This window comes from Nelusetta ayraudi, unplaced genomic scaffold, assembly GCF_046127955.1.
Source record: "Nelusetta ayraudi isolate G7.1 ecotype Tasmania unplaced genomic scaffold, CSIRO-AGI_Nayr_v1 ptg000026l, whole genome shotgun sequence".
Classification (NCBI taxonomy): domain Eukaryota; kingdom Metazoa; phylum Chordata; class Actinopteri; order Tetraodontiformes; family Monacanthidae; genus Nelusetta; species Nelusetta ayraudi.
The window spans coordinates 9,247,714-9,270,777 of NW_027466076.1; the positions used below are offsets into that span (position 1 = coordinate 9,247,714).

Here is a 23,064-nt window from a genome sequence, read left to right on the forward strand (position 1 = left end):
TGAACAAAAATGCACTCTGACAACAATTGTGGTGAAAATATTGGCAAATCTTCACACTACCAACTTCTTGATTGTGGTCTCAATTGTTGCTCAGTGACAAAACATTCCTGTCGGTCAGATAAAGCAAATCCAGATGCAAATTATTTCGACTTCATGAAAAGAAGTGAGTCACAATAAAAGGCCGGCAGATGGGCATTCTTTGCTGCTTCATCATGGTGTGTGCGGTGCTTTGATTTTGTTGGACAAGATAACCAATGGGGCTGATTGTGTGCTAAAAAACAAACAACCAAAAAAAGTAGAGTTTAGGGATATATCTGATCAATATGTTAACAACAATGCATTTGTTAGAACGCTTTAAATGCTTCAAAATGATGAATTGATTGATAATGTTAAAAAAATAAGCTTCACTGAGGTTGAAAAGGTCATTAAGTTGGATTTATTGCCGATCAGGAAGTGACCATCACACTAAGGCTCTCATCCAGGCAGCAGGCCGACGGCAGCTGTATTATCTGGCTTAAGAACTGCCCAGAAAACCTTTAAGACATCACGCACTGTAATTTATGAGCTTTTGTTCCTGCAGCGCTTTTTGCTTAATGACAATTCCTTTCACACCAGTTGTTTTATATCAACTCAGAGGACATTTCATTTTTTCCCCCTGCCTTTTAGATATGGCTGTGACAACAATCCAAAAGCAACTTTTTGCTTATATTCTGCTAATAATAATAATAATAATAATAATAATAATAATAATAATAATAATAATAATAATAAAAAAATAACTTTTCTTGTTTGTTTATGCCTTTGGGGGAATGCTGCATATTCCATGATTATTTTCAGAAAATCACCCATCTGTCTCTTTTTAACTAAAATGACAGACTGACTGCTTGTCTGGGTTTAGAACGTCCTGACATCTGAGGAAAAATGTGTGGGGGCTTAATCACGCACAGATGTGCGCAGGAGTGAGTGTGTGTGTGTGTGTGTGTGTGTGTGTGTGTGTGTGTGTGTGTGTGTGTGTGTGTGTGTGTGTTTCGTGCGTGTGTGTGTGTGGTTATGAGTGTGCAATAATGACATAAAGATTAACATTTTTTCAAGTTCAAGTTATGAGGGCCTAACCTTGACTTCAATTTATTTTCCATTTTATTATACGGCCTAGCGCAATTTCTCAACTTACTTGCCAAATATACAGATTTACGCCTAAGATGAATCAAAAACACCTTTGGAAAGTGTCCATATTATTACATTACATAATATAATCATTCAGAGACAGCGTCCTCGCTAATGATTCTATTTTATTTATTTATTATTATTATTTTATTTTATCTCCTGGAATAAATGTTGTGAGGTTTACTTCAAATGAACTGAATCAGCCTGATTTATGATGCTGTTGCCTATTCTCTGTTATATTAGGTCCTTTCTTGGTTTATTACACCTGCAAAGCCTCATCAAAAATACATCAGCAGTGGAACGTGTAAAAATATAAATATTTTTTATTTTTTCCAACAACAATAAACATACAAGTGAGTCCTGACATGTTAAGAACAATCTACATTTCCTCTCGCTGTCAAAATAAATTATCAGAATGCACAATGAACACGCTGAAGCGTTGCATTGAAAATATTTAGTACAATAAGTTAAAACGCAATTTCATTTTTGCTTTTTGACACCCCCAGTGTTCCTCAAAGTAGTGCCAGTTGTTTTCTAAAGGCTGATGCTGGAAACCTTTGTCCTTCTCCATCATGTGCTAAGTCTCTCAACACCGATTCGCGCATCATCTGTAGTAGTGGTGATAAGGCGCCGGCGGCGGCAGGTGCGCAAACATCTGGATCGGTGCGCGCTGCTGCTGCAGCTGCTGGCAGTAGAGAGGAGCGCAGGCGAGGGGCGCGAAGGCGGCGGCCTGCATTGAGAAAGACGCCGCCAAGCTGAGCTCCTGCTCCGCCTGCTCCTTCCCCTGCGGCCGCTCCTTCTTCCACTTGGTGCGCCGGTTCTGGAACCAGATCTTCACCTGGGTCTCGGAGAGTCGCAGCGCCGAGGCGATGGTGTGGCGCTCCAGCACCGACAGGTAGTGGCACCTCTGGAAGCTGCGCTCCAGCGTCTGCTGCTGCTCCAGCGTGAAGGCGGTGCGGATCCGCCGGCGGCGCTGCGCCTCGGACGCGCCACGGTGCTTTGCGTCCACGTCGGTCGCGCGGCTTTCGTCGCCCGGAGGAAGGTCTTTGGGCTCGTCTGTGGCCGAAGCTCCTGAAACAAGCGAAATTAAATGAATGAATGAATGAATAGGATCGTGGATCTCTCGTGCAAATGCACACCCTATAGGTCTTATAACTTTCAAAAAGTTCGATTTTCTCACCTGCTGCCGCCGCCGATCGGTTTAACCGCCTTGTGAATTTGGTGGGATCCAAAATATCCTCCACGGAAAAGGACGTCCTGTGGCTGAGTGGGAACTTGGCTGCGAGCGGCTGCATCTTTAGCTCGGGGTCTGCCTGAGTGTCTGGGGCCCCCTTGCGAACCCTTATATAGAGAGTCCGGCCGTGCACACGCCGTTGCACATTTACATTTCATTCACACACACACAAAAAAAGTAAGATGCGTCTTTTGAGCGTTTGCATTGCGCGCAGACACGCTTCGGCCCCGTGGGACCCCCGAGTGGGCACTTCAAAATGTAAATGCGCACTCTCTCAGCTGGGTGTGTGTGTGTGTGTGTGTGTGTGTGTGTGTGTGTGTGTGTGTGTGTGTGTGTGTGTGTGTGTGTCTGTTGGGGGGGGCTGCTCCAGTTATTTATTGCCGGGCATCTGGTTAAAATGTGCCCTTTTCTGTCGCCCCGTGTCCTGCATTGTGCCGCGGCTTGTCATTATTTGCTAATGCGAGACTTTTACGCTGGTAGGACACGTGAAGCGCCATTGTGATGCAAATTGATGGACTCATCAAAGGGAAAGTTGTGCGCTTTATCCCCATTGCCTCTCCAGTTCCAGTTTGCATTGCGACGTTTGTCCTCCTGTCGAGGACAGCGTCCCCACAAAAGAGCCCTGTGTTTAATCAGAAGCCCACCAACAACTTTATGAGGGCTGATCATTGACTTCAATGGTCCTGCGGGTCGGATATGGGGACGATCAGACGGATTCTGATTTTATAGCAACGCTGTAAATTTAATCATTAGGAATCATCAGCACGTTGTTGGCTCTGCACTATGCAAACCACCCAAAAATGGTTTCGCCTATTTTGCTATAATTAGACGTTAGGATGGTGCTAAATGATAAACAGGTGAGAGAAGATGATATAGAAGCATTTTACACACTCATCACAGCATTGGCATTCAGTTGAGATGTGAGGGAAGGACGTCAAACATAAATATGAAAAATGTAGAACATATAAATTTAATTAAAAGCTGGATCAAGGCGGTGGAAAACAAACAAACAACTGGGTTTGTTTAGTCAGTCAGTCAGATGAAACATGAAACAGACCTTCAGCGAAATAAATAAATAAATAAATAAATAAACACATAAACAGCAATCTGTGTTTTCGGGTCTACATCCCCGTTTGTCCCCCAGTTTGTTTGTTTATTGGAGGCCTTTTGTGTTTTGAATGTAATTTGGAGAAGTCAGTGCAAAGAATTGTCCATCTAGTTGCACATTTGTTTACTTTTTTAAAAACTTTTGTTGACTATCTTTTTGTTTTGTTTTGTTTTTTTAACCTAAGTAGAGAGAACAGAGACAAACCGGAGTCAAATTCCCTGTTTGGCATGCACAAACATGGCCAATAAAGCTAATTCTGATTCTGATTCTGATTCTGATCTAAAAATTGAATATATGTACAACACACACAATTGCATGATACCCTTAATGGTAAAGTGTTTGATTGAGATTATTCATTGACGCTAACCTCCAAAAGTGCTTGCTTAGAACAGTTTCATAAAGATTTAGCTACTTCTTGAAAATCTCTTGTTTCCTCTCGGCTTTAAATGCTCTGCCGTCCCACGTTTCACCTTAATCTATCTGCTCTATTCACCTCACAATTTGGTTAACAGTCCTATCTTTAAGCCCACATTATCACTTATAGTTTTCCATTGCTTACATTGATGGCTTCTCATCACGTAATGGGGAGACCTCAGGGGTCCTGTGATTGGAGGGGGGGTGTAAATGGTCCAGCGGGGGTGAAACCGAAACCGTGAAGGTGGCAGCTGCCAGTGTGCTCCCTGCCTGTAGACACCTACGGAGCAACTGGTATTGAGCAGGACAGAAGAGGCGGGACCATCAGGACAATTAGCAGATGTCACCAGTGGGCCTGACCCTCTCTGACCCTGGGCTTTGTATGGCAGGACAACAGGAAGTGGACATGCTCTGTGGATGTGATGAGGTGGATGAGTGTCTGGGTTGACGGCAGAGTTATGAGCATCACCGCCACCACAGAACACGGCAATGCTTGTTTTTTTTTTTGTTTTTTTAAGCTCCTTTTGACTTTTTCCTCTGATGTTTTCCCTTCGTATGAAAGCAGTTTGCATAAACCTAAAGTATATAGAAATAGAAATGATAGGCTCAAATGTGGATCTGCTTGGAGTTTTATGATTTCATTCTGGCAACACAGGTGGTGTAAGAAGGATGTGAAATGAAGTGGTGAAAAGTTGTGGCTGAAAAATGCTTTTTCCAACAGAAGATGCTCAGTTTGACAAATAGCTATTTTACTGTCAAGCATATCTCATAGATGCAAGCCAGTTTTTACATCAAGCCCGAATATTATAGCAGAAGCAAAAACAAGCTTCCCGCCCTCCCATTGTCTAAAGGTTTTGTCAACTCTGAGAGAATGACCTTGTGTTGAAATAGCCTCTACTCTCACCAAAAAGGAAAGATTTGCTTGGTCGCCGTCGCACAAGGATATACTGTTACAAATTTCCTGCGCTCCAGAATCAGCTTTCACCGAGCACATTTGTCAAAGCAGACAGATGGAAAGAGACTGTTTATTTTATATACAGTGTCAGCAAGAATCCGCCCTGGACTTCAGGTGATGCCAAAGTGTAACAGTCAATCTAACAAAAACCCTAATGGTTCAGCCAGAGTGCCCTACATACACAGAGAAGCGACAGATAATAAAGAACAAACCGAGAAGAAGAACCACTCGATGGATTTTGCACTTGGCTTGGATCAAAACAAAAAATGCATGGAAAAAATGTATACTCTTATGACATGTACAGGGTTGTACACTGCAGAAGGAAGCGGGTATAGAAAATGGATGGGTAGATATGGAAGAAAGATTACATAGTATAAAGACTATGGGATGTGAATCATTATCAGGGTTTAAACCCATATAATGGACATCTGAAAACCCACAGCGGAACAAATGGAGGTCCTCCACATATGAAAAAACAAAAAGAGTCAGTTATAATCTGATCATCAACAAAACGAAAGTATCTGTGGATATAAACTAAAGTATCTGTGGATAAAAGCAAAGCATCCTCCGTAAACAGGTATGTGGTTACAATGTAACCGCGTCTTCCACCCACTCTCCCAACATCACAGATGTGTCTTCATTGCAGGAGGATAGGGGAGGAGAAAACACAACTATTATCCCCCATACAATGCCCTAGAAAACATTTATTGCAGCACCCAGGGGTGTTCTCAGGATTCCTTCGCTCTTTTGTGGGACGTCTGCCGGCACACTTGCCTTTGTGCTTAACGCATTTTTATTGCCGATTGAACGGCCTACGCAGACTCTAACGTAAAGTTTGACTGCCAGAACGTGATCGGGGTGGTCTCTTCAGCGCACAAAAACTTTTATACGACTCTTTACTCTGTAAACACTGAATGGTAATGTTGAAAAACAAATCAAGTGACATTTGCATGTTCAAACACCTGATCAGCTGCTTGGTGTAAAACCCAAGAATAAAATGTAGAGTGGAATAAAGGAATTTAGAGTATTTACCTAGCATTTGAAACACTTAAATATAATCAATTTTAGTTTTTTTTTTTTTTGCTACTTGCCAAACAGTAGTTTTGTAAATGTGTGTACTTATAATATGGGATGTTTAAGGATGTATTTTAAATATTTAAGCTACAACAAAAAAATAAATCCATTGATATAATAGCAAATACATCACTCTACATTTTTTATGGTTTATTCCAACTGTATCAAAGAGTGAGTAGAGATGAATTCTGATGTCTTCTCCTTGCTATCAGCAATTTAACCACTGGCCTTTCATATACAGTAAGCTGAGACAATTACAAGCATACACAATACCGCAATTCAAAGCATGGGTGACCCATTTCCAATTTTTGCATTTTGGAGAACAATATAGAGCAGTATGTGGAGCTTCCATGTGTTTCCAAAACACTTTAAAAAAAACTAACAAACAAAAAAAACAAAAGCAAATAGTTGACCTTTATTGTTGGCTCTTATTTGCTTTAACTTGTTTGTCATGTTTGTTCTCATTTACTCTGAATACTCTTGCACCCAAAACGATGTTACATGTCAGCTATAAAATTATCAAACCACCCACCCACCCGCCTTTTTTCACATTTTCCATTTACTCTATGTCCCTCTTTAAACTTCCGTATTACTCAACTAACTTGTTAGAAAGAGCCCTCTACTGGTCAAACATTTGAAAAATGCTTGTGTCAGATTTCCAATCTTGGTCATTTCTAAAATACAAAAAAAAAAAAAAAAAAAAAAAGTAATCAAAAAGACCGAAATAAAAGGAGAATTTGCTTATATACACTGTTACTCAACAAGAGAAGCTGTATGATAATAATGAATACTCAATGGTAAAATTAAAACATTTTTTTTCATTGTGTTCTTCTGATTGGTAGAGATAATAATATTTTAAAAAAACACAAAAAACGTTTTATTTATTTATTGATTGATTACGTTTAGTTATAACGATTGATAACTTGAGCAGTTGTCGATGCAAAAAATATTTCTTGCGAGGAGGAAAAAGGAGGCAGTTCCGTTTGAATCCTAGGGTGTCGCTGTTTGGTTTCCCACCCCCCCAGTAGCAACCCGGAAGTAGAATTGTCCTGTCTCTCGCTATGTTTTTTTTGTTGTTTTCATTTATTTGAAAGATGGCGTCCGAAGGAGAGGCGGGTAGTGCTGCTACCACCGACCCAGAGCCCGTGGAAGGGTATGGTTTTCCACTGCCACATATTTGTTACCGTGCTTCGTTGGTTTTGCTTATCTAAATATATGATTACCCAGCGTAAGCACCATTAAAACAAACTTAAGCGTGATTAAAAAGAATGGTTTAATACTCGCTAGCTTTTGTTAACGGTCTCGACTGACAGCCTAAAGGAACCACCAATGTTCCGGTTCCGATGTTGTTGTTTTATTTAATCCCACTTCCCCTTTACATAGGTCAGAAAGAGAATTCTATACATTAAAGATTTTGCGGCTATAAAAATAATAATAATTAAGAAAATCGATGTAATTGAACATTTTAACTCAAACACTGAGTGTAGGAACTTTTGCGTATTTTTGAGTATATTTCTCTGTTGTGTGTGTGTTTAAAAAATAAATAAATAAATAAATAAAATAAATAAATATATATATATATACAAAGCAAGTTCTCCGCTCTATAATATTATAATCATTAACAAAGTCGTTGATGTTGGTTTCCAGTGATGCTACATTTCGGGACCTCCCCGCCAGCATGGAGACAGAATCGTCAAACGGCAAAGAAGGAGTGGTAATGTCGACGTATCTGATTGATATCATCATTATTTTGTGTAGCCTGCGGGTTTTTGCCACCCGCACGCCTTTCTGTCAACCAACGTATATTATTGTTGTCTCTAAACATCTGCTTTCTGACAGGAGGCGGGAGCTGAAGGCTCCGAGGCTGCAGACGCTCTCACCGGCTCTGGCGATGAGGAGAGTGGGAGGCAGCTGGGGGAGGTGGAGCTGCAGTGCGCCCTGTGCATGAAGTGGTTCACTGCGGACACGTTCGCCATCGACACCGCGTATGTACAGAATATCATCATCATCATCATCATCATCATCATGTTCACCCGTGCTGTGCACCTGATGGACCGTGCTCACTGTGCACCCCTCTTCCCTTCTACGACAGGACCTGTCTTCCCTTCATGACCAACTATGTGTTCCACTGCAACGTGTGCCATCACAGCGGCAACACGTACTTTCTCAGAAAACAAGCAAGTAGGTGTTTAGTGTGTCAGAAGCAAGGTTAAATCAACAGCGAGTTGATTATCGGTGTTGTCGGACCCGCACTCGACTCAAAGCCACGTTTGCCTTCTCGTGTCCCAAGATCTGAAAGAGATGTGCCTCACTGCCCTGGCCAACCTGACATGGCGGTCTCGAACGCAAGAGGAGCACCCAAAGACCATGTTCTCCAAAGACAAGGTGAGCAGGTTTTTTTTCTTTTGTTTGGTTTTTATGAGCTTGACTGTACTATAATAATCTAAACAAATTAGGGACTTATTTTTTTTACACAGATTTTCTTCATACCCGTTTAAACGCTGTTATGGTGACAGATTAGAATAGAGTGTTTTCAGCGACGTCACATTTTTGCCAGTTACCCGGACGCGCGGCCAAATTGGGGGGACTCAGATGTTGATAATACGATGAACAGCGCGATGAATATGCATTTTTTGCTGAATTTAAAATGTCAAAACAAAAGGAAAGCCAAGAGGAACATTTGGAAGCTGCAGAAATATACAGAGAGAAGGACTCAGCCAGCTGCAGAAACAATGCATGAAGAATTACGGTTAAGAGGAGGTCAAGATCTGTCCAAACTATCCCCCTCGTCTTGGAAAGATGACCCAGCTGTGTGTGTCTGTCCACTTGCCAAATTCATTCATGCACCAGTGTTTATCTTCTGTTTTTTCCCACTCCACAGGATATCATACCTTTCATTGACAAGTACTGGGAGTGCATGACAACTCGCCAGCGGCCGGGAAAACTCACGTGGCCCAACAACATAGTGAAGACAATGGTAACGTTTTGTGTGGAAGAGAGGAATGAATCCATACGTTGGAGGCTTCAAAATAGCTGCTCTGAATGCTGAAACAGTCAATCAGGAATTGACTTCTGCACAAGAAATAGGCTCTGCTGCTCTGCTGACATGGAATGTATTCAAGTGATATGTAGTGAGAGCTTTGTTGATTTTCCCTTTGTTCCAGAGTAAAGAGCGAGATGTGTTCCTCGTCAAAGAACACCCTGACCCGGGCAGCAAAGATCCCGAGGAGGAATACCCAAAGTTTGGCCTGCTGGATCAGGTATTGAACGCCATGCTGGTCATCAGCACGTCAGATGGGTTGTGCAGACTACTGTATATGTACGCATATGAAGTATAACCTTAGTTTCTCTCCCGTTGTTGAAGGATCTGGGAAACATCGGACCCTCATACGACACACAAAAGCAAACCACCGCTGCTCCTACCTCTGGTGGGCTAAACGGTGAGATCATAAAACCTTATGAAGTCTAACATGGACGTAACAGAGGCTGCAATGTCTGTTCTTAAAAAAATACTCGTCAGAAGAGACATTTTCTTACCCCAAAATGAGACTGCGGTGTGTAATGTGATGACCATCATGGCAATTTTGTGCATTATGTTCCAGGTGGATCTGCTTTTTCAGGTGACTATGTGGTATTTTGCCATCAAGAGCCGATCACTGTGTTTTTATGTTCTGTAACGCTCTGGATAGAAGTTGACCCTCAGGTTTCTAATCAGGCCTTGCAATTCGCTCCAACTCCCCCACCCCCGTGTGTCAAAACGCAAACTCGAGCCAAACTTTAGCCAAGACTCTATGGGCAACTTCATCCACGTCCAGCTGCAACCTCCCTGTCTGCTCTCAGCATCTGTCTGGTGCCCCTCCCCCTCCCCCACCCCCGCCCCCACCCACCCCTCCGCTTCAACGCTTTGGCCGCTCTGATCAGTGATCAAACCGCTGCTTGCCGCTAATCAACTCCTAAAATCCTGTTCACAATCTGCACCCGGCCCAGATGACCCTCTGCCCTCTCACACCTGAACACAGTGAGAGCAGAATGTCACCTTTGATTTACCCTTTGCCTCCATCGATCAGCCTCATCTCTGCTGGGCTCTCACCTGTGGCCTGATGTAATTGGCTTCCTCCACCATGTTTAGGTGTTGAAGGTGCAAAATTCCCTTTCACCAGTGTTTTCTAACAACATTGCCTCCCTTGTCTGACACCCAATTGAAAAATGGCCTTGACTAATCACTAACCACCAGCCAGGTGACCAACCAAAGCTCTCTGTTTTTTTTCTTATTCACAACCTGATTAACGATCTAATCAGATCTAAATATTGAATCAGGCTGCATGCAGAGGACTGAAATGAATAGTTTTCAGGATGCTTAATCGTGCAAGGGTGAAAAGTAAACATATGTAAATATATAGGTGACCTTTGATAACAACAGGACTATCAGATTGTAAGACAAACATTGCCAAATCTGATCTCTTACTTTGAAATATATACCATATACCATATAAACACTCTCAAGCACAAATACATGCTGTGGTTTTTGGCCCAGTTAAGATCCTTAGTTTCCAGAAAAAACACTTTTAACTTGTATAAGAATGCAATCACATCACATATATACACTTTGTTATGAGAGAGTGCAGTATACAGCGCCAAGTAAACACCACTGTCCAGCCCTGCCGTTGCATGATGCAGAAGTAGGCGCGCGCCTCCGCCCAGTCAGTAATGTTTGGCTTTCGACGTCGTCTACTTTACTTTTGCTTCTGTCCATCTGTCTCTCTGTCACCCGTCCATTTTCTCTCATCGCTTGTCCTCGAGGTTGCTGGAGCCCTTCCCAGGCCAAGTATTATTTTCCACCTCAAAGATTGTTCGAGTGTAATCAAGAGAACCTGATTAAGTTTTATATATTCATTTAAGATCGAGGAGGGTTTTTACAAGAGGCTGGTGCTGATTGGAAAAGGCCTGAGGAATTCATTCCTGCCTCTTTGTGCCTGCTGGTTCTCTGTAAACGCCTGTTAACCACCGCCACTGTGTTGCATTATTTTTCTCGGTAGTGGAGTGAGAACATAGAGTTGGTTGCAGTGGGGTGTAAAGTGTTTAATCAAGTGTGACATATCTTTACTTTTATTTTTATGTTTCTGTTACTGCGTATAGTATCAGGGGGAAAAATAGCTTACTAGAGTTTAATACGTTTGAAGAAACTGCATTTGAATTCTCTTGGACTCGTAGTCCTCTACACACATTTATCTAACCGAGGTTAAGCAGGGCCCCTCCTCTGGTGTCACATCAACTTGTCTTTGCTCCTTAAGGTGCGCTGGCCCCCGGCCCTGGGAAAGGAAGAGGGGCCAAACGTAAGCAGCAGCAGCAACAGGAGGGGACTGCAGCGGGAGCGACGAAGAGAACCCGGAGGTAGGACGTCCATGTCCGACGCGACGGCTCTACCCTCTGTATTGCCAGGTGTAAAAAAAGAAATAAAAAAAAAAACTAAACTCAAGCCTCTTCTTTCCTCTGTCACTTCAGCGACCCGCTGTTCTCAGCCCAGCGGCTGCCCCCCCACGGCTACCCGCTGGAGCACCCCTTCAACAAGGACGGCTACCGCTACATCCTGGCCGAGCCGGATCCTCACGCCCCGGACCCGGAGAAGCTGGAGCTGGACTGCTGGGCGGGCAAACCCATCCCTGGAGACCTGTACAGGGCCTGCCTGTATGAGAGGGTGCTGCTGGCCTTGCACGACAGAGGTACGTCGACGCCCGCGCACGTTTTCAGCGGCGGCTTGTGCAGCGGGATTGAGATGTGTTTTCAACCGACGCTGCAGCGCCTCAGCTGAAGATCTCCGACGACCGGCTGACTGTGACCGGGGAGAAGGGCTACTCCATGGTCAGAGCCTCGCACGGCGTGCGGAAGGGCTCCTGGTTCTTCGAGGTGTCCATCGACGACATGCCTCCGGACACGGCGGCCAGGCTCGGCTGGTCTCAGCCGCTCGGTGGGTGGCACCTCACTCCTTGTTCACTCCTCATCTCGAGGCGATTCATTGAAGTTCACCCCGATGCCCAGTTTCACTTCTTCATTTTAGGGCTCCAACACTCAGTCGATGTAATTGATTACATCGACGACACAGAGACACAGCGCCTGTCAAAGCTAGCGTTTATACTGTATTGAAACACTCTTTCACGTAGCACTTATTAACTGTTATTTAGGGAATATTAATTCGACATTCAAGTTGTAAGAAACTTTAAGATATTTAACTGCGGTAAACATTGCACATAACCTACATATTTTACGTTGAAAAAAATATAACGGCTATGTCACAAATAAATGCTTTGTGTGTCATTATTTTGATATGTTTGTTTTGAAAACGTATGCTGTCAGAGTACAACATTATTACTTATTGAAAAAATAATCTATGGATTAGTCGACATCAAAAAATCATTAGTCGTTAGTTGCCGCCCTACTTCATTTTCTATTGTTTATTTTCTGCATTTAGTGGCATGCTCTAAGCGATATACATAATGACCACTAGATGCTGCTATCGCCCAACCTTCAGAATTTCATCAGCAGTCCAACGCTTCAGGATTAAATAGAATTCAGGTTTAAAGTGACCTGCCTTGTTTATGGTCTTTGGGAAATGCATATATTTTCTCCTCTGTTCTGTATTTCTAGCGTAGGATTTTTATTGATACTCATCCCAACAATCCACACCGTGATTCCTGATATTTTCTGTCTGTCTCTCTCCTCTGCAGTCTTGATTAGTTTGGCTCATTTTCAGAAGGTTTAACCCGTTTCCCCCCCTCCTATTGCAGGCAACCTTCAGGCACCGCTGGGCTATGACAAGTTCAGCTACTCGTGGCGCAGCAAAAAGGGCACAAAGTTTCACCAGTCCATCGGGAAACATTACTCATCAGGCTTCGGCCAGGGAGACACTCTGGGCTTCTTCATAGAGCTGCCCGACTTCACGGAGACGGCCAAGTCCCTGCCTGACACCTACAAGGACAAGGTAATGACCAAGACACGAGGGTCGGGGGAACCTACTCCGAGCAGACAGCCAAACCTTAATCTGTTCCGTCTGTAGGCACTGATCAAGTTCAAAAGCTACCTGTACTTTGAGGAGAAGGATCACGTGGACAAAGCAGAGAAAAGTCTCAAGCTGACGAGCCCAAGCAGGGTGAGGAAGCGCTTCGCGGGAGAAGCCTCAGTGAGCCGAGTGTTGAAGCTCACAGATCCTGTTTCATTTTAATATTTTTTTTTAATACATAGATGATTTTCTTCAAAAATGGAGTGAGCCAAGGTGTTGCGTATGAGGATCTGTTTGAAGGCCTCTACTTCCCGGCAATCTCCCTCTACAAGAGCTGCACGGTGAGTCACGTGTTTTTTTTTTTTTGTTTTTTTTTCCCCTTCTTAAAAATAAAGTTCATGCTTTCACACCCCACCTCTTGTTTTTTTTTTTAAGGTTTCTGTTAATTTTGGCCCACATTTTAAACACCCGCCAAAGGACCTCAAGTACCAGCCGGTGAGAGCTTCCCTCCTTCCCCGTCCACTGGATGTCGCCAACGTGCAGCTCACGTCTTTAGAGGCGTGAATTCATATTTTCATATTTTCAATTAATACTTTTTTTTTTGCTCTTCTTTTTCTTCGTCCCCTCTCAGATGAGCGACATGGGCTGGGGAGCCGTGATCGAGCACACGCTGGCGGACATGCTGTACCACGTGGTGACGGACGTGGACGGGCGGAGCAGCCCCCCGTGGGAAGGGTAGAGTCCGCGGCGAAACCGGCGAACCCTCCCAAGACGGAACATCTCTCCGCCGCCGCCGCCAGTACAGTTTATGCGCCACACGCTGCAGCCAACTCCAGCTCGACCCGTGCCTATTCTGATGCTGCAGAAAGCCGAAACTAAATAAACCTGTTGTTCACGTTACAGCTCGATTTGCCAGCGGACGGCTGCATGTCGTCATTTGTCAGTTTGCCTACTGGTTACATTCCTTTGTGAATCTTAGTTGACTCTCAACTGTTAAAGGCGGGGGGGGATTTTTTTTTTTTTTTTTTTGATCTGATGCTGAGGTGATGCCACAATGTTCTACTAAAAGGATCCATGCGGTTCTGAACGAAAGACTCCATCCTGCAATTCTGTAGTGTGTTCTGTCTTTTTGCTTATTTTGTTCTAGTATGTGTGTCAGTTATCAACTGTTTTATACTCTGAATTAAATAAATAAGAAAAAGTACCATACTCGGTGTTCCTTCTTAATTTGGCATGAGTTTTGATGATTCAGAATATGAGTAGTAACAGGCTGTGGTTGGATGGTGATGTGGCTCGAATAAAATGGATTTCATCCAAAGTCTGAAAGACGTAGAAGCTCTACTTTCAGCTGTGACGGGTGTTTCTGTTTTTGGTTTTCACCTGCGCACCAACGTCCATCTGGTTTCAAGTGCAGGTTACGAGACCAGACAGCGGCCTCATTTCAAATCATTAAACCTGTATCTGACTTGGAGCAACAGACGTACCTGCAGATCTGATTCCATACCGTTCACACTGCCAATGAATCAACTCAGATTGGGTTCGCACGTTGGGCGTCTGATGCCTTGCAATTTCATTAATGTCAGCAGCAACATAAGAATATGAAATCACCAAATGATGTCTCACTTTATTAAAAAGGGGAAACAGGTGTTGCTGCCGTAATTGTCTGAACTCTATTTTCCAAAGAAAAACAAAACAACAATGACTGTGTTATCGCGTTAGTTCAAACGAGGCGCCTGGTGTGCATCTGGATGCCGATTGGTCGGCTGTATCTGAAGCAGTTTGAGTGATGCCACCGCTCTCAGAGGGTGTTGCTCATGTAGGTGTCTGAGGACATTAAGCCGTCCCTGCTTTCATCATGCGGCTCTGTCGGATGCTGGCGGGAAGGAAACAGAGAAACACTCAACCGTGAACACGCACGATGCATCTGGCCGAGGAAACACTCACACACTCCACTGGGCTCTTACGTGTCTGCGGAAAATTCGGCGCAGCAGGCTGCGTTTGGAGCTCTCGGGAGGCTGAGAGTCGTCCAGGTCAGGAGTTCGGGTCCCCCCGGGGCCAAAGACATTCAGTTCCTTGAAGCATCCCGTCTCTATGAGCTGCAGAGGAGGGAGGGGAAGGGGTGGCGGGGCCGGGTTGGCAGGCTTTCCATTTGAACGTTGTTACGTTGCGTCGCTCAGAAGCGACAGTGTACCTCGTTTTGCCAGGTGATGGGAACACTGCCCGTGTTGAATTTGGAGTAGAAGTTGTCGTCGATGTGGTCCAGGGTGACTCCCCGCACCACGGAAAACTCCTCCAAGTCTCCGATGTCATGGCAGTACACCAGCCTGGGCTTTTTTTCCCCACCCACACAGTAAAGCAGATAGGAACGAATAGCAAAGCGACACAAATAAACAAGTGTTGAGATGCATCTGTCCCAGTCAGTGGGAGAAAAGAATAAAGTTGTGCAGTCGTGCAACACTTTTGCCGATACTACAACTCATTCACATGCTTACATCTGGTTTAAATAGAGGCTCGACAAGCCCCGCTTCCAGCATCCTGAAGTTAATTTCCTTGAAGAAAGGGTGTGACTGGACTTCCCTCCCTCCTGAGCTCTGGCAACCCAACCTCTGATAGGGATTCTTGGAAAGCAGCTACAGTTCGAGGAAACAAAACTCATCCTTAATAAAAAAAAAATAAAAAAAAAAAAAAATAAAAAAAAAATCTCCAACTTGCGAAGCAGCAGCTCCATTTGTTTTGGAACTCACCCTTGAACAGAGATCTTTCACGTCCGTGTCAAACGTTTTTCCATACTCCTCCACCTCTCTCCGGATCCTTCTCTCCATCTCGGAGGTTTTGGGATGCTCCCCTTTACCCCGGAACGGTGGCCGCCCTGCCGTCATTTCATAAACGAGGCAGCCGAGGCCCCACCAGTCCACGGCCAGCCCGTAAAACTTGTGGCTGACCACCTCAGGAGCTACATTTTGGTTGAGATAAACAATCAGTGGTGGTTGTGCGATCACACAATATTGCATTTTAAATAGGAGAGCATTTCAAAGTCCAAATGAAGTGAAAGTTGGAACGAAGAGATGGGACATCTTGGTCAACACAGCTGCTTTGACGGGCATTAGTATTAGCCCCGGATATCTATTTAGCCCATTTACTCGGAACTATGACAACAGTCACTTTGAAGGCCAGGTAGAATTTTCCCAAATCCTTTGGAAAGAGTCTTTCTAGCACACAGCCCATAAGAGGTGTTTGTGAGCAGGGGGGAAATCTTGGAATGTTATCAACTCTGACCAAACATTACCGCCAGGTTAGCCGCGTTGCTACAGCTCAAGGCTTCCTAATGGTGCGTGCAGGAGATTAGCTGCACGTCACTGCTCAGCGCTGACTACCAGTACTGTGTTTTTCACCTGAACCCTTGGGAAGTAAAGGGAGAAAAACCTCACTGCACTTCACATTACAAAAAAAGTTTATTTGCTGTGAAAACTTCATCCATGCCATAATTAACGTTAGCAGTGAGGCTTGTAGCCACTTCATGTTTGTATTTTTTTTGGGACGTTTATTTCAATTTTTTTCAGGCACTTGTTGGCAGCTGCTTCCTTACGGAGCCCCAGATATGACACGGGGGGAAAAAATTAAATAAACTATAGCCACAATATAGATATAACGTGTGCACGAAATACTAATTTGTTCCCACGAAATACTAATCTGTGGCCACAAAATAGTATAACATGCGCACGTTATACTGAATATTAACTGTTAATGATTCCTGGACAGCTGGGTTAGCAAATCGAGCGCAGCTTCTTCCTGATTTTAGACTGAGCTTTTCCTTTTTGAGATCAACGAAAGCCGATGAAACCCGGCCCCACATCTTCTAAGAGTGAAGGACAATGCTTCCTATGAAAGGTCGGCGTGATGGATGAGCGATATTTCAGAACTGAAATGTTAGTGATCCAAATTTGTCTTGAATTATGAGGTGTATACATACCCATGTATCCCAGCGTGCCCACCCTGCCTCGCACCTCAGTCTCTGCGGTCAACCTCACAGCAAGGCCCAGGTCAGAAATGCGAATGTGTCCTTGGGGAGATGAAAAATAAATCAACTGAGCTGGTTTTCATGTTTGGATGCATTGCAGCTTAGATTTTTGACTCCATTCCTTTCTCTCACTCCCTTCTCATCTTTGCAAAAACAGGCTGAACTAGCAATTTCGGAGCTGTTGACCAAGATATGAGGAACAGGTGCACAGATGGGAGTGTCAGGAGTGTCATCACTCCGCCTGACTTCCTCGTGTGCTCAGTCCGCCTTTGTTTGTAGAAACTTCGTAAATGCCTTGAAGAGCTAAAAATAGCAGCTGTCGAAGATGGAATGGAAAGATTGCTTCGTGTTTGGCCTATGACGTTAGGCATTCGAGTTATTCACTGACTGGAGTTTGTTATTGCTTTTACCGTAGTCATCCAACAATATGTTCTCAGGTTTGAGGTCCCTAGGAAATAAGAAAAAGAACAGACAATATTCAATTCACTCTGTAAAATGTGAAGAAAAGTCATTTTTTTGTCTATTATTGTTGCGGCAATGAGAATGCGGCCAAGCGGGATGGACGTGAGTGAGCGCTGGCGGCGGCGTCCTGCTGACCTGTACAGTATCGACTCCTGGTGCAGGTGCATCAGACCGCAGCACACTTGCGCGGCGTAGAACTTCACTCGGTCTCTCTCCAGACCCGGCTCTCCGATTTTATAAATGTGGAACCTCAGGTCCCCGCCGCTCATCATGGTCAGAACCATACACAGGGAGTGTTTCGTCTCGTAGGCGTAGGCCAGATTCACCTGAGGGGGGGGAGGACCAGGAAGTTCGCACAAAAGAGTTGAAGCTCCAAACTCCGGCCTGAGATCTCACAGAACTCGTAAAATCTAAATTTAATCTGGTTCGCCAGATTAGATTTCGAAAGGTCGCCCGACCAGTCGGGCCGATTAGACCGATCAAGTCCAAAACAGGAGCAAATAAGTGGGTTTTTCCTCTTTTGTGTGCTCTCACCACAAAGCGACTGTCCAGGCCCTCCAGTATCTTTTTCTCATTCAGGGCCATGGTTTCTCCCTTCCTCTTCTTCACATGAGTCTTATCCAGCTTTTTGCAGGCGTACATCATTCCTGTGGCTCGCACCTGACAAGCCCACACCTGGAGACAGCAGAGATCACAGTGGCATCCCTGTCTGTCTGTCTGTCTGTCTGTCTGTCTGTCTGTCTACTCAATTTGAACTGACTTTAAAGTGGTGATATCCATGACAGGATGTTCTTTTTCCAAATGTAATTTCTCACCTCTCCAAATCCCCCCTTGCCCAGCAGTCTGTATTGTCGGAATGCTTGTTTGGTGATGGGCTGCCTTGAAGAGAAATCGGAGGCTCAGTTTGAAAAAAGAAGAGGAAAAAAGACAAACCAATCACCGGTGTCAGAGAAAAACGTTCGATGCGCAAAAGATGGGAATCCTCTGACCTCTCCAACGTCTTCCACTGCAGGAAACGGTCAAAGTACATGCTGTCCTGGTACTGCGCGAAAGGCTCCCCGCTGAGGTATTTATGAAGGTCTCTGCATAAGGACGTGACTTGTCATTCCCCTTGGACAATTGCATGGACGGCGGCAGGGAAGGGAAGGAAGATGTGCGGACTCACTCTCTGCAGTCCCGGAAGACGTCCTGGCAGGGGTCGAGCTCCAGACTGCGCGTGCAGTCCGGTTCGTGCTTGGCCAGGATGGGGACGCACATTTTGGACTGAGGAGACAGAGAAAGCGCAGAGGCTGCAGCTGCCGTGAAAATCTAGGTGTGTGTTTTTCAAGCGGGCGTGCAGCAAATCCAAAGCTGTAATCTGGAGGTTCTGAGTGTTTCAGTGTGACTAATTTAATTATAGTTTTATGTGTGTGTGTGTCACCCTCAGACCTGTTGGACGAGGAACTTCCTCACGATGCTGAGGCCAAAGTCTCTCCTCTCCCCGTCGGACGTTGTTTCGAAAGCCTCCTAAAGAAGACGGGTAGGAATCAATGCACACACAGGTCCGTTCATGTAAGTCAAGGCAATGGGTTCTGTCTGTTCCGTGTTTGAGAAACTTTTCTTGTGTTGTTCCCACGTTTCTCAACTGTTTCGCCATAACCTTTATCGTAAACACTTTTTAAAAGCAGGATTTTGTCCATATTTTGTGAGACATTTAGACATGAACGCTTGTTGCCCTCGCTTACTCCAAATTCTGAGTAAAAGAGTGCAACGTTTAATTAATCAATATTATCAATGGCATCTTTCAAACTCCCTTTCTATTTGTGGCTCTGTAAAAATCACCAAACTGTGATCAGGTTATATCAATAACACTGGAAGAATACTGTGTTTTTTTTCATCCCGACTGTGTGTTTGTACGTTTGAATGACTTCAGTTTGAGTTGAGCTTCAGTTAAGACCCAAAAGATTTTTCGGACAACTTTTTACTTTTACTCCCTATATTTGTACACAAATATCTGTGCTTTCTACTCCTTACATTGGAAAAACATGCTGGTTACTTTTGTGCTTAAAAGATACTGTACATATTCTGTTCAAAGTAATTTGTTGTTGCTTGAAGTGGAGCTATTTGAACTCTGCTGTTGCGTAGTTGAATATAAATGTGGATCATATTTTAGAGTAGGATGGTTTTTGAGTACTTCGGCCTTGGGGTCAGTTCAGTCCATTTTACTCTGTTACAACTTTTTCACTTTTTGCAAAATTGTCAATGAATGTATTGTTTCATTAATGGCCAAAAAAAACACAACTTTTTATTTAAATACATTTCAGAACTTCTTACTTTTGCTTGATTAAAGGTGTTCAATAATGACTTTTACTTTTACCAAACTATTTTTTTACCCAAGTATCCATACTTTTACTTAATTACCTCTGGACTCTGGATGCAGCTACAATTAAGTGCTCGTCCCATCTCGGCCTGCGCTCGGTTTGCCTCAGTGCAATCGGTTTGCTCGGTCCAGAGGCAGACGAACTACAAATTAAAAGCGTACCAAAGCGTCCAGGAGCGCGGTGCAGTTGTGCAGATCGGGCCGACTCCGGCAGAAGAGCTGGAAGAGCTTCTTTCCGATGGGCTGCTTGGTGCAGAGACTGTGGTAGTCCCTCTCTGGTGGACAGAGACAAGGTGTGAGGGAGGCGCTCACGCCACGGCGTGAAGCCGGCGAACCGATTCGGGAGACGCAGCAGATTTTTTTTCATGCACCTATGCTCGCGGCCAGGTCGGCGCAGTGGCTGACGTGAGGGAAGCGGAGCATCTCCTTCCACCTCCAGCTGCGACCTTTGATCCCTCCATCTGCAGGAGGCGGAGAAGGGAAACCGCTCGCGTGTGTGACAGACACTCAGTTTCATCACCGTAATGCTCGTCTGTCCCTGACTGACGCCGCCAGGCAACAATTAGCAAAGAAGGGCGTACAATGGGACGCCAGCACGCGCACACGAGCTGCCGCTGCCGTTGAGGAAAAGCGCCGCGCCGACACGCCTGCAGTAAAACGCCGCTGCACGGGTCGTGCACGGCGCCGCGCGTTGCTGAACCAGTCGAGTTTTTTCCCTTGTTCTTGTTCTTACACAATAGCATGCTGCAACACAGTGAATGAGCTATTTATAGCCACTGGAGCTCAGGTAAGCAAAGCCTGTGGGACCACATTACTCTGCAACTTACTTTCACACACCAAAATACCTGCGACGACTGCGTCTGAGTTTCCGCCTGTGTATCAACCTGAAGGAACTAAAATTGAACTGCGAGAAAGAAAAGCCTGGTTCCTGCTTCCTGTTCCTGAGTTTTGTGTGCTCCCCCGCCCCTCAGACTGATTTGTCAAGCAGTTTCATTTGCTCCACTAACACAATTTATTCTTCTCATACTCATTAATCCAAAAGAAAAATCTCACTGGCCCGTCAACTTTGGTAAAGCTGTCGCGGGAGGCCTGAGAGGGCCACCTGCATTTCGATGACCTCAACTAAAACACGACTCAAGACGAAGCTGCATCTCGCTCAGCTGACACTCACACGTTGTTGTTGTTGTTGTTGCTGTTTACTGCAAATCTGCCCGACGAGTTCAGAAAAGTGTTTGACGTTCAAGTCCAGGGGACTCTTACCTTCTCTGGCTCGGACGAGAGCGCTGTTTGCAACGATGCTTTCGATCTCCATGAAGGACTTTCTCAGTTTTGCTCCGTCTGTTTATCCCCCAAAAACTACCTCGACAAACCGGAGCTCACGCGCTGGGCGGAGCCGAGTCGAGATTCATCTTCCCCCCGCTGGAAAAGAAATACCACACAACGGTCGAGACGGTCGAGTTAAGATCACCAGCCGTATCACCAGCCGGCCGTCCCAACCTGCAGTCGATCGTGACTCAGTGATGAATGGAGCTGCAGGTCGTTGCACCTGTCAACACACTCGGCAGCAGGACACTCCTTCCTGAAGGAGGCAGGGCCCAGGAGGCTGGCAGGCTGCTCCACTTTCATCATCTTCAGCCAAGTGAGGAAATGTGATTCACTCCCAACGAGTCGGGCGGGGACCAGCATGCAGTTGTCCTATACGTCGCTCTTGTTCAATCAGCTGGCATCGAATGCGGATGAACCAGATCTGAAAATCAGGGTTTGACTTACTTTTCTGCGTGTTTTTCACGTTCCGTACAAGTTGAATAAACAGGCGCTGAGACGCTCAATGTAGGTCAGACGGTTAAACTATCCGTTAGTTCATTTAGTTCATCCATTTGTTTTCCATCGCTGCTTACAGTGCACGCACAGTCGCAGTGTTTGTTGGGGCCTTCAGCGGCTGTCCAAGGGTCCAAGGCCAGAAACACACACCCACGGACAATTTGTTGACGGCTATGAACCTGATTTGCATGGAGGAAGCAGGAGCAGGAGTACCTGAAGAGAACTGGACCCCCCCCCACCCGACCCTACCCCCCAGGCCAGGGAATCAAACCCACAACCTTCTTACTGTGAGCCGACAGTGCTAAAATCAACCAGTGCAGCACCTTGATAGGATGAATTTGTTTATTATTTACTCTTGAAACATAACTGAGTTATATAGTTATATAGTACTGATTTATACAGAGTTACTGTGTATAGCATTCTTGTTCTTAATCTTCTTCATATTGACAGACACGAGTTATACAAACTATCCCAAAATCGACCTGTTTGTCGCAGTTGTAACTACTGGCGTTTATGCCTGCTGGGCTGAAACTCAATTCCTCACCTGGCCAATAGGGACGTGGCAGTGAGGCAGTGGGATGGGCGGGTCCACCTTGTGTCTATTTTAGTCCTGCCACATGACTGACTGAGCAAAAATAGAATAAAAAGCCCCAATTCTGCAGCTAAAGTACATTAACACATTATTGATAATAATAATAACACAACATAGGATCTGATGGTGATGATGATGATGATGATGATGATGATGATGATGATGATGATGATGATTTGACACTTGGCTGTTGATGTGTCTTTTTTGAAGTCGTGAGGAACCATATCTTAGTTAAATTATTACACCGTTATCATATATTTAACAAATATTGTTTTCTTGCAAAGAGTTGAACAAGTGGTTTACTGCAGGTCATTTCTTGGTTACACAAAGTTCCTCAATATGTCTTTTGAAGTGGTATTTGTCACAATTTCCTCGTGACAAATGTCTCAACATTCACAAGGAAATGAAATGACTTTGTATCACTTGATGTGATGTGTGCATTCTTTTGTAACGCTTTAGCACAAGTCGAAAGTCCTGATCTGTTCTAAAAATAGAGGAACAGAAGAGGAATAAGGGGAAGCCCAGCTCTTTAAAAACACACACACACGCACGCACGCGCGCACGCACGCACACACACACACACACACACACACACACACACACACACACATTTCTTTTCCCTTCTGCACTTGTTGCTCAATTGCATCACAACATTTGTGGATTCTTGCCACCTTGGCAACGTGGTCAGTGATTGTTGTTGTTGTTGTTGTTGTTGTTGTTGTTGTTGTTGTTGTTGTTGTTCGAAAAGGACACAAAACTTGACGGATCCTCCAAAGGCCACTGCAGAGCTCACGGTTAAAAGGTGCAGTAATTCTGACCTCTAGTGGACAAACGAAACCATTGTAATTTGATCTCCTCTGCATGTAAGG

General features: G+C 44.7%; 3 protein-coding genes across 6 annotated transcripts; 1 reads left to right on the forward strand and 2 right to left on the reverse strand.

Moving 5' to 3' along the window:
• Positions 1-1,308: 1,308 nt before the first annotated feature.
• On the reverse strand, positions 1,309-2,631 carry pnx (posterior neuron-specific homeobox). The gene is made up of 2 exons (XM_076029727.1): positions 2,345-2,631; positions 1,309-2,235 (listed from the first exon to the last, which is right to left on the reverse strand). The coding sequence occupies exons 1-2, from the start codon at positions 2,457-2,459 to the stop codon at positions 1,769-1,771; spliced, it is 582 nt and encodes a 193-aa protein (XP_075885842.1). The 5' UTR covers positions 2,460-2,631; the 3' UTR covers positions 1,309-1,768.
• ash2l (ash2 like, histone lysine methyltransferase complex subunit) lies at positions 1,949-14,152 on the forward strand. Of its 3 annotated transcripts, none has more exons than XM_076029724.1 (17): positions 1,949-2,059; positions 7,597-7,663; positions 7,789-7,934; positions 8,042-8,130; positions 8,240-8,334; positions 8,831-8,926; positions 9,114-9,209; positions 9,314-9,389; positions 9,552-9,569; positions 11,241-11,340; positions 11,452-11,669; positions 11,747-11,914; positions 12,732-12,925; positions 13,001-13,093; positions 13,186-13,284; positions 13,379-13,438; positions 13,575-14,152. In XM_076029724.1, exons 1-17 carry the CDS (start codon positions 2,034-2,036, stop codon positions 13,680-13,682), a joined length of 1,749 nt encoding a protein of 582 aa, XP_075885839.1. In that variant the 5' UTR covers positions 1,949-2,033; the 3' UTR covers positions 13,683-14,152. The 3 variants fall into 3 exon arrangements, with proteins under 3 accessions (XP_075885839.1, XP_075885837.1, XP_075885838.1); XM_076029722.1 differs by lacking the exon at positions 1,949-2,059 and adding an exon at positions 7,016-7,102; XM_076029723.1 differs by lacking the exons at positions 1,949-2,059; positions 9,552-9,569 and adding an exon at positions 7,016-7,102.
• A 403-nt stretch (positions 14,153-14,555) lies between these two features.
• grk5 (G protein-coupled receptor kinase 5) lies at positions 14,556-21,319 on the reverse strand. 2 transcript variants are annotated; one of them, XM_076029725.1, is made up of 16 exons: positions 21,043-21,319; positions 20,154-20,243; positions 19,945-20,057; positions 18,852-18,929; positions 18,589-18,686; positions 18,413-18,505; positions 18,239-18,302; positions 17,958-18,098; positions 17,559-17,749; positions 17,372-17,409; positions 16,914-17,003; positions 15,688-15,896; positions 15,436-15,573; positions 15,135-15,272; positions 14,908-15,039; positions 14,556-14,816 (listed from the first exon to the last, which is right to left on the reverse strand). In XM_076029725.1, the coding sequence occupies exons 1-16, from the start codon at positions 21,092-21,094 to the stop codon at positions 14,742-14,744; spliced, it is 1,740 nt and encodes a 579-aa protein (XP_075885840.1). In that variant the 5' UTR covers positions 21,095-21,319; the 3' UTR covers positions 14,556-14,741. The 2 variants fall into 2 exon arrangements, with proteins under 2 accessions (XP_075885840.1, XP_075885841.1); XM_076029726.1 differs by lacking the exons at positions 20,154-20,243; positions 21,043-21,319 and having other exon boundaries at positions 19,824-19,952.
• Between the last annotated feature and the right edge of the window lie 1,745 nt (positions 21,320-23,064).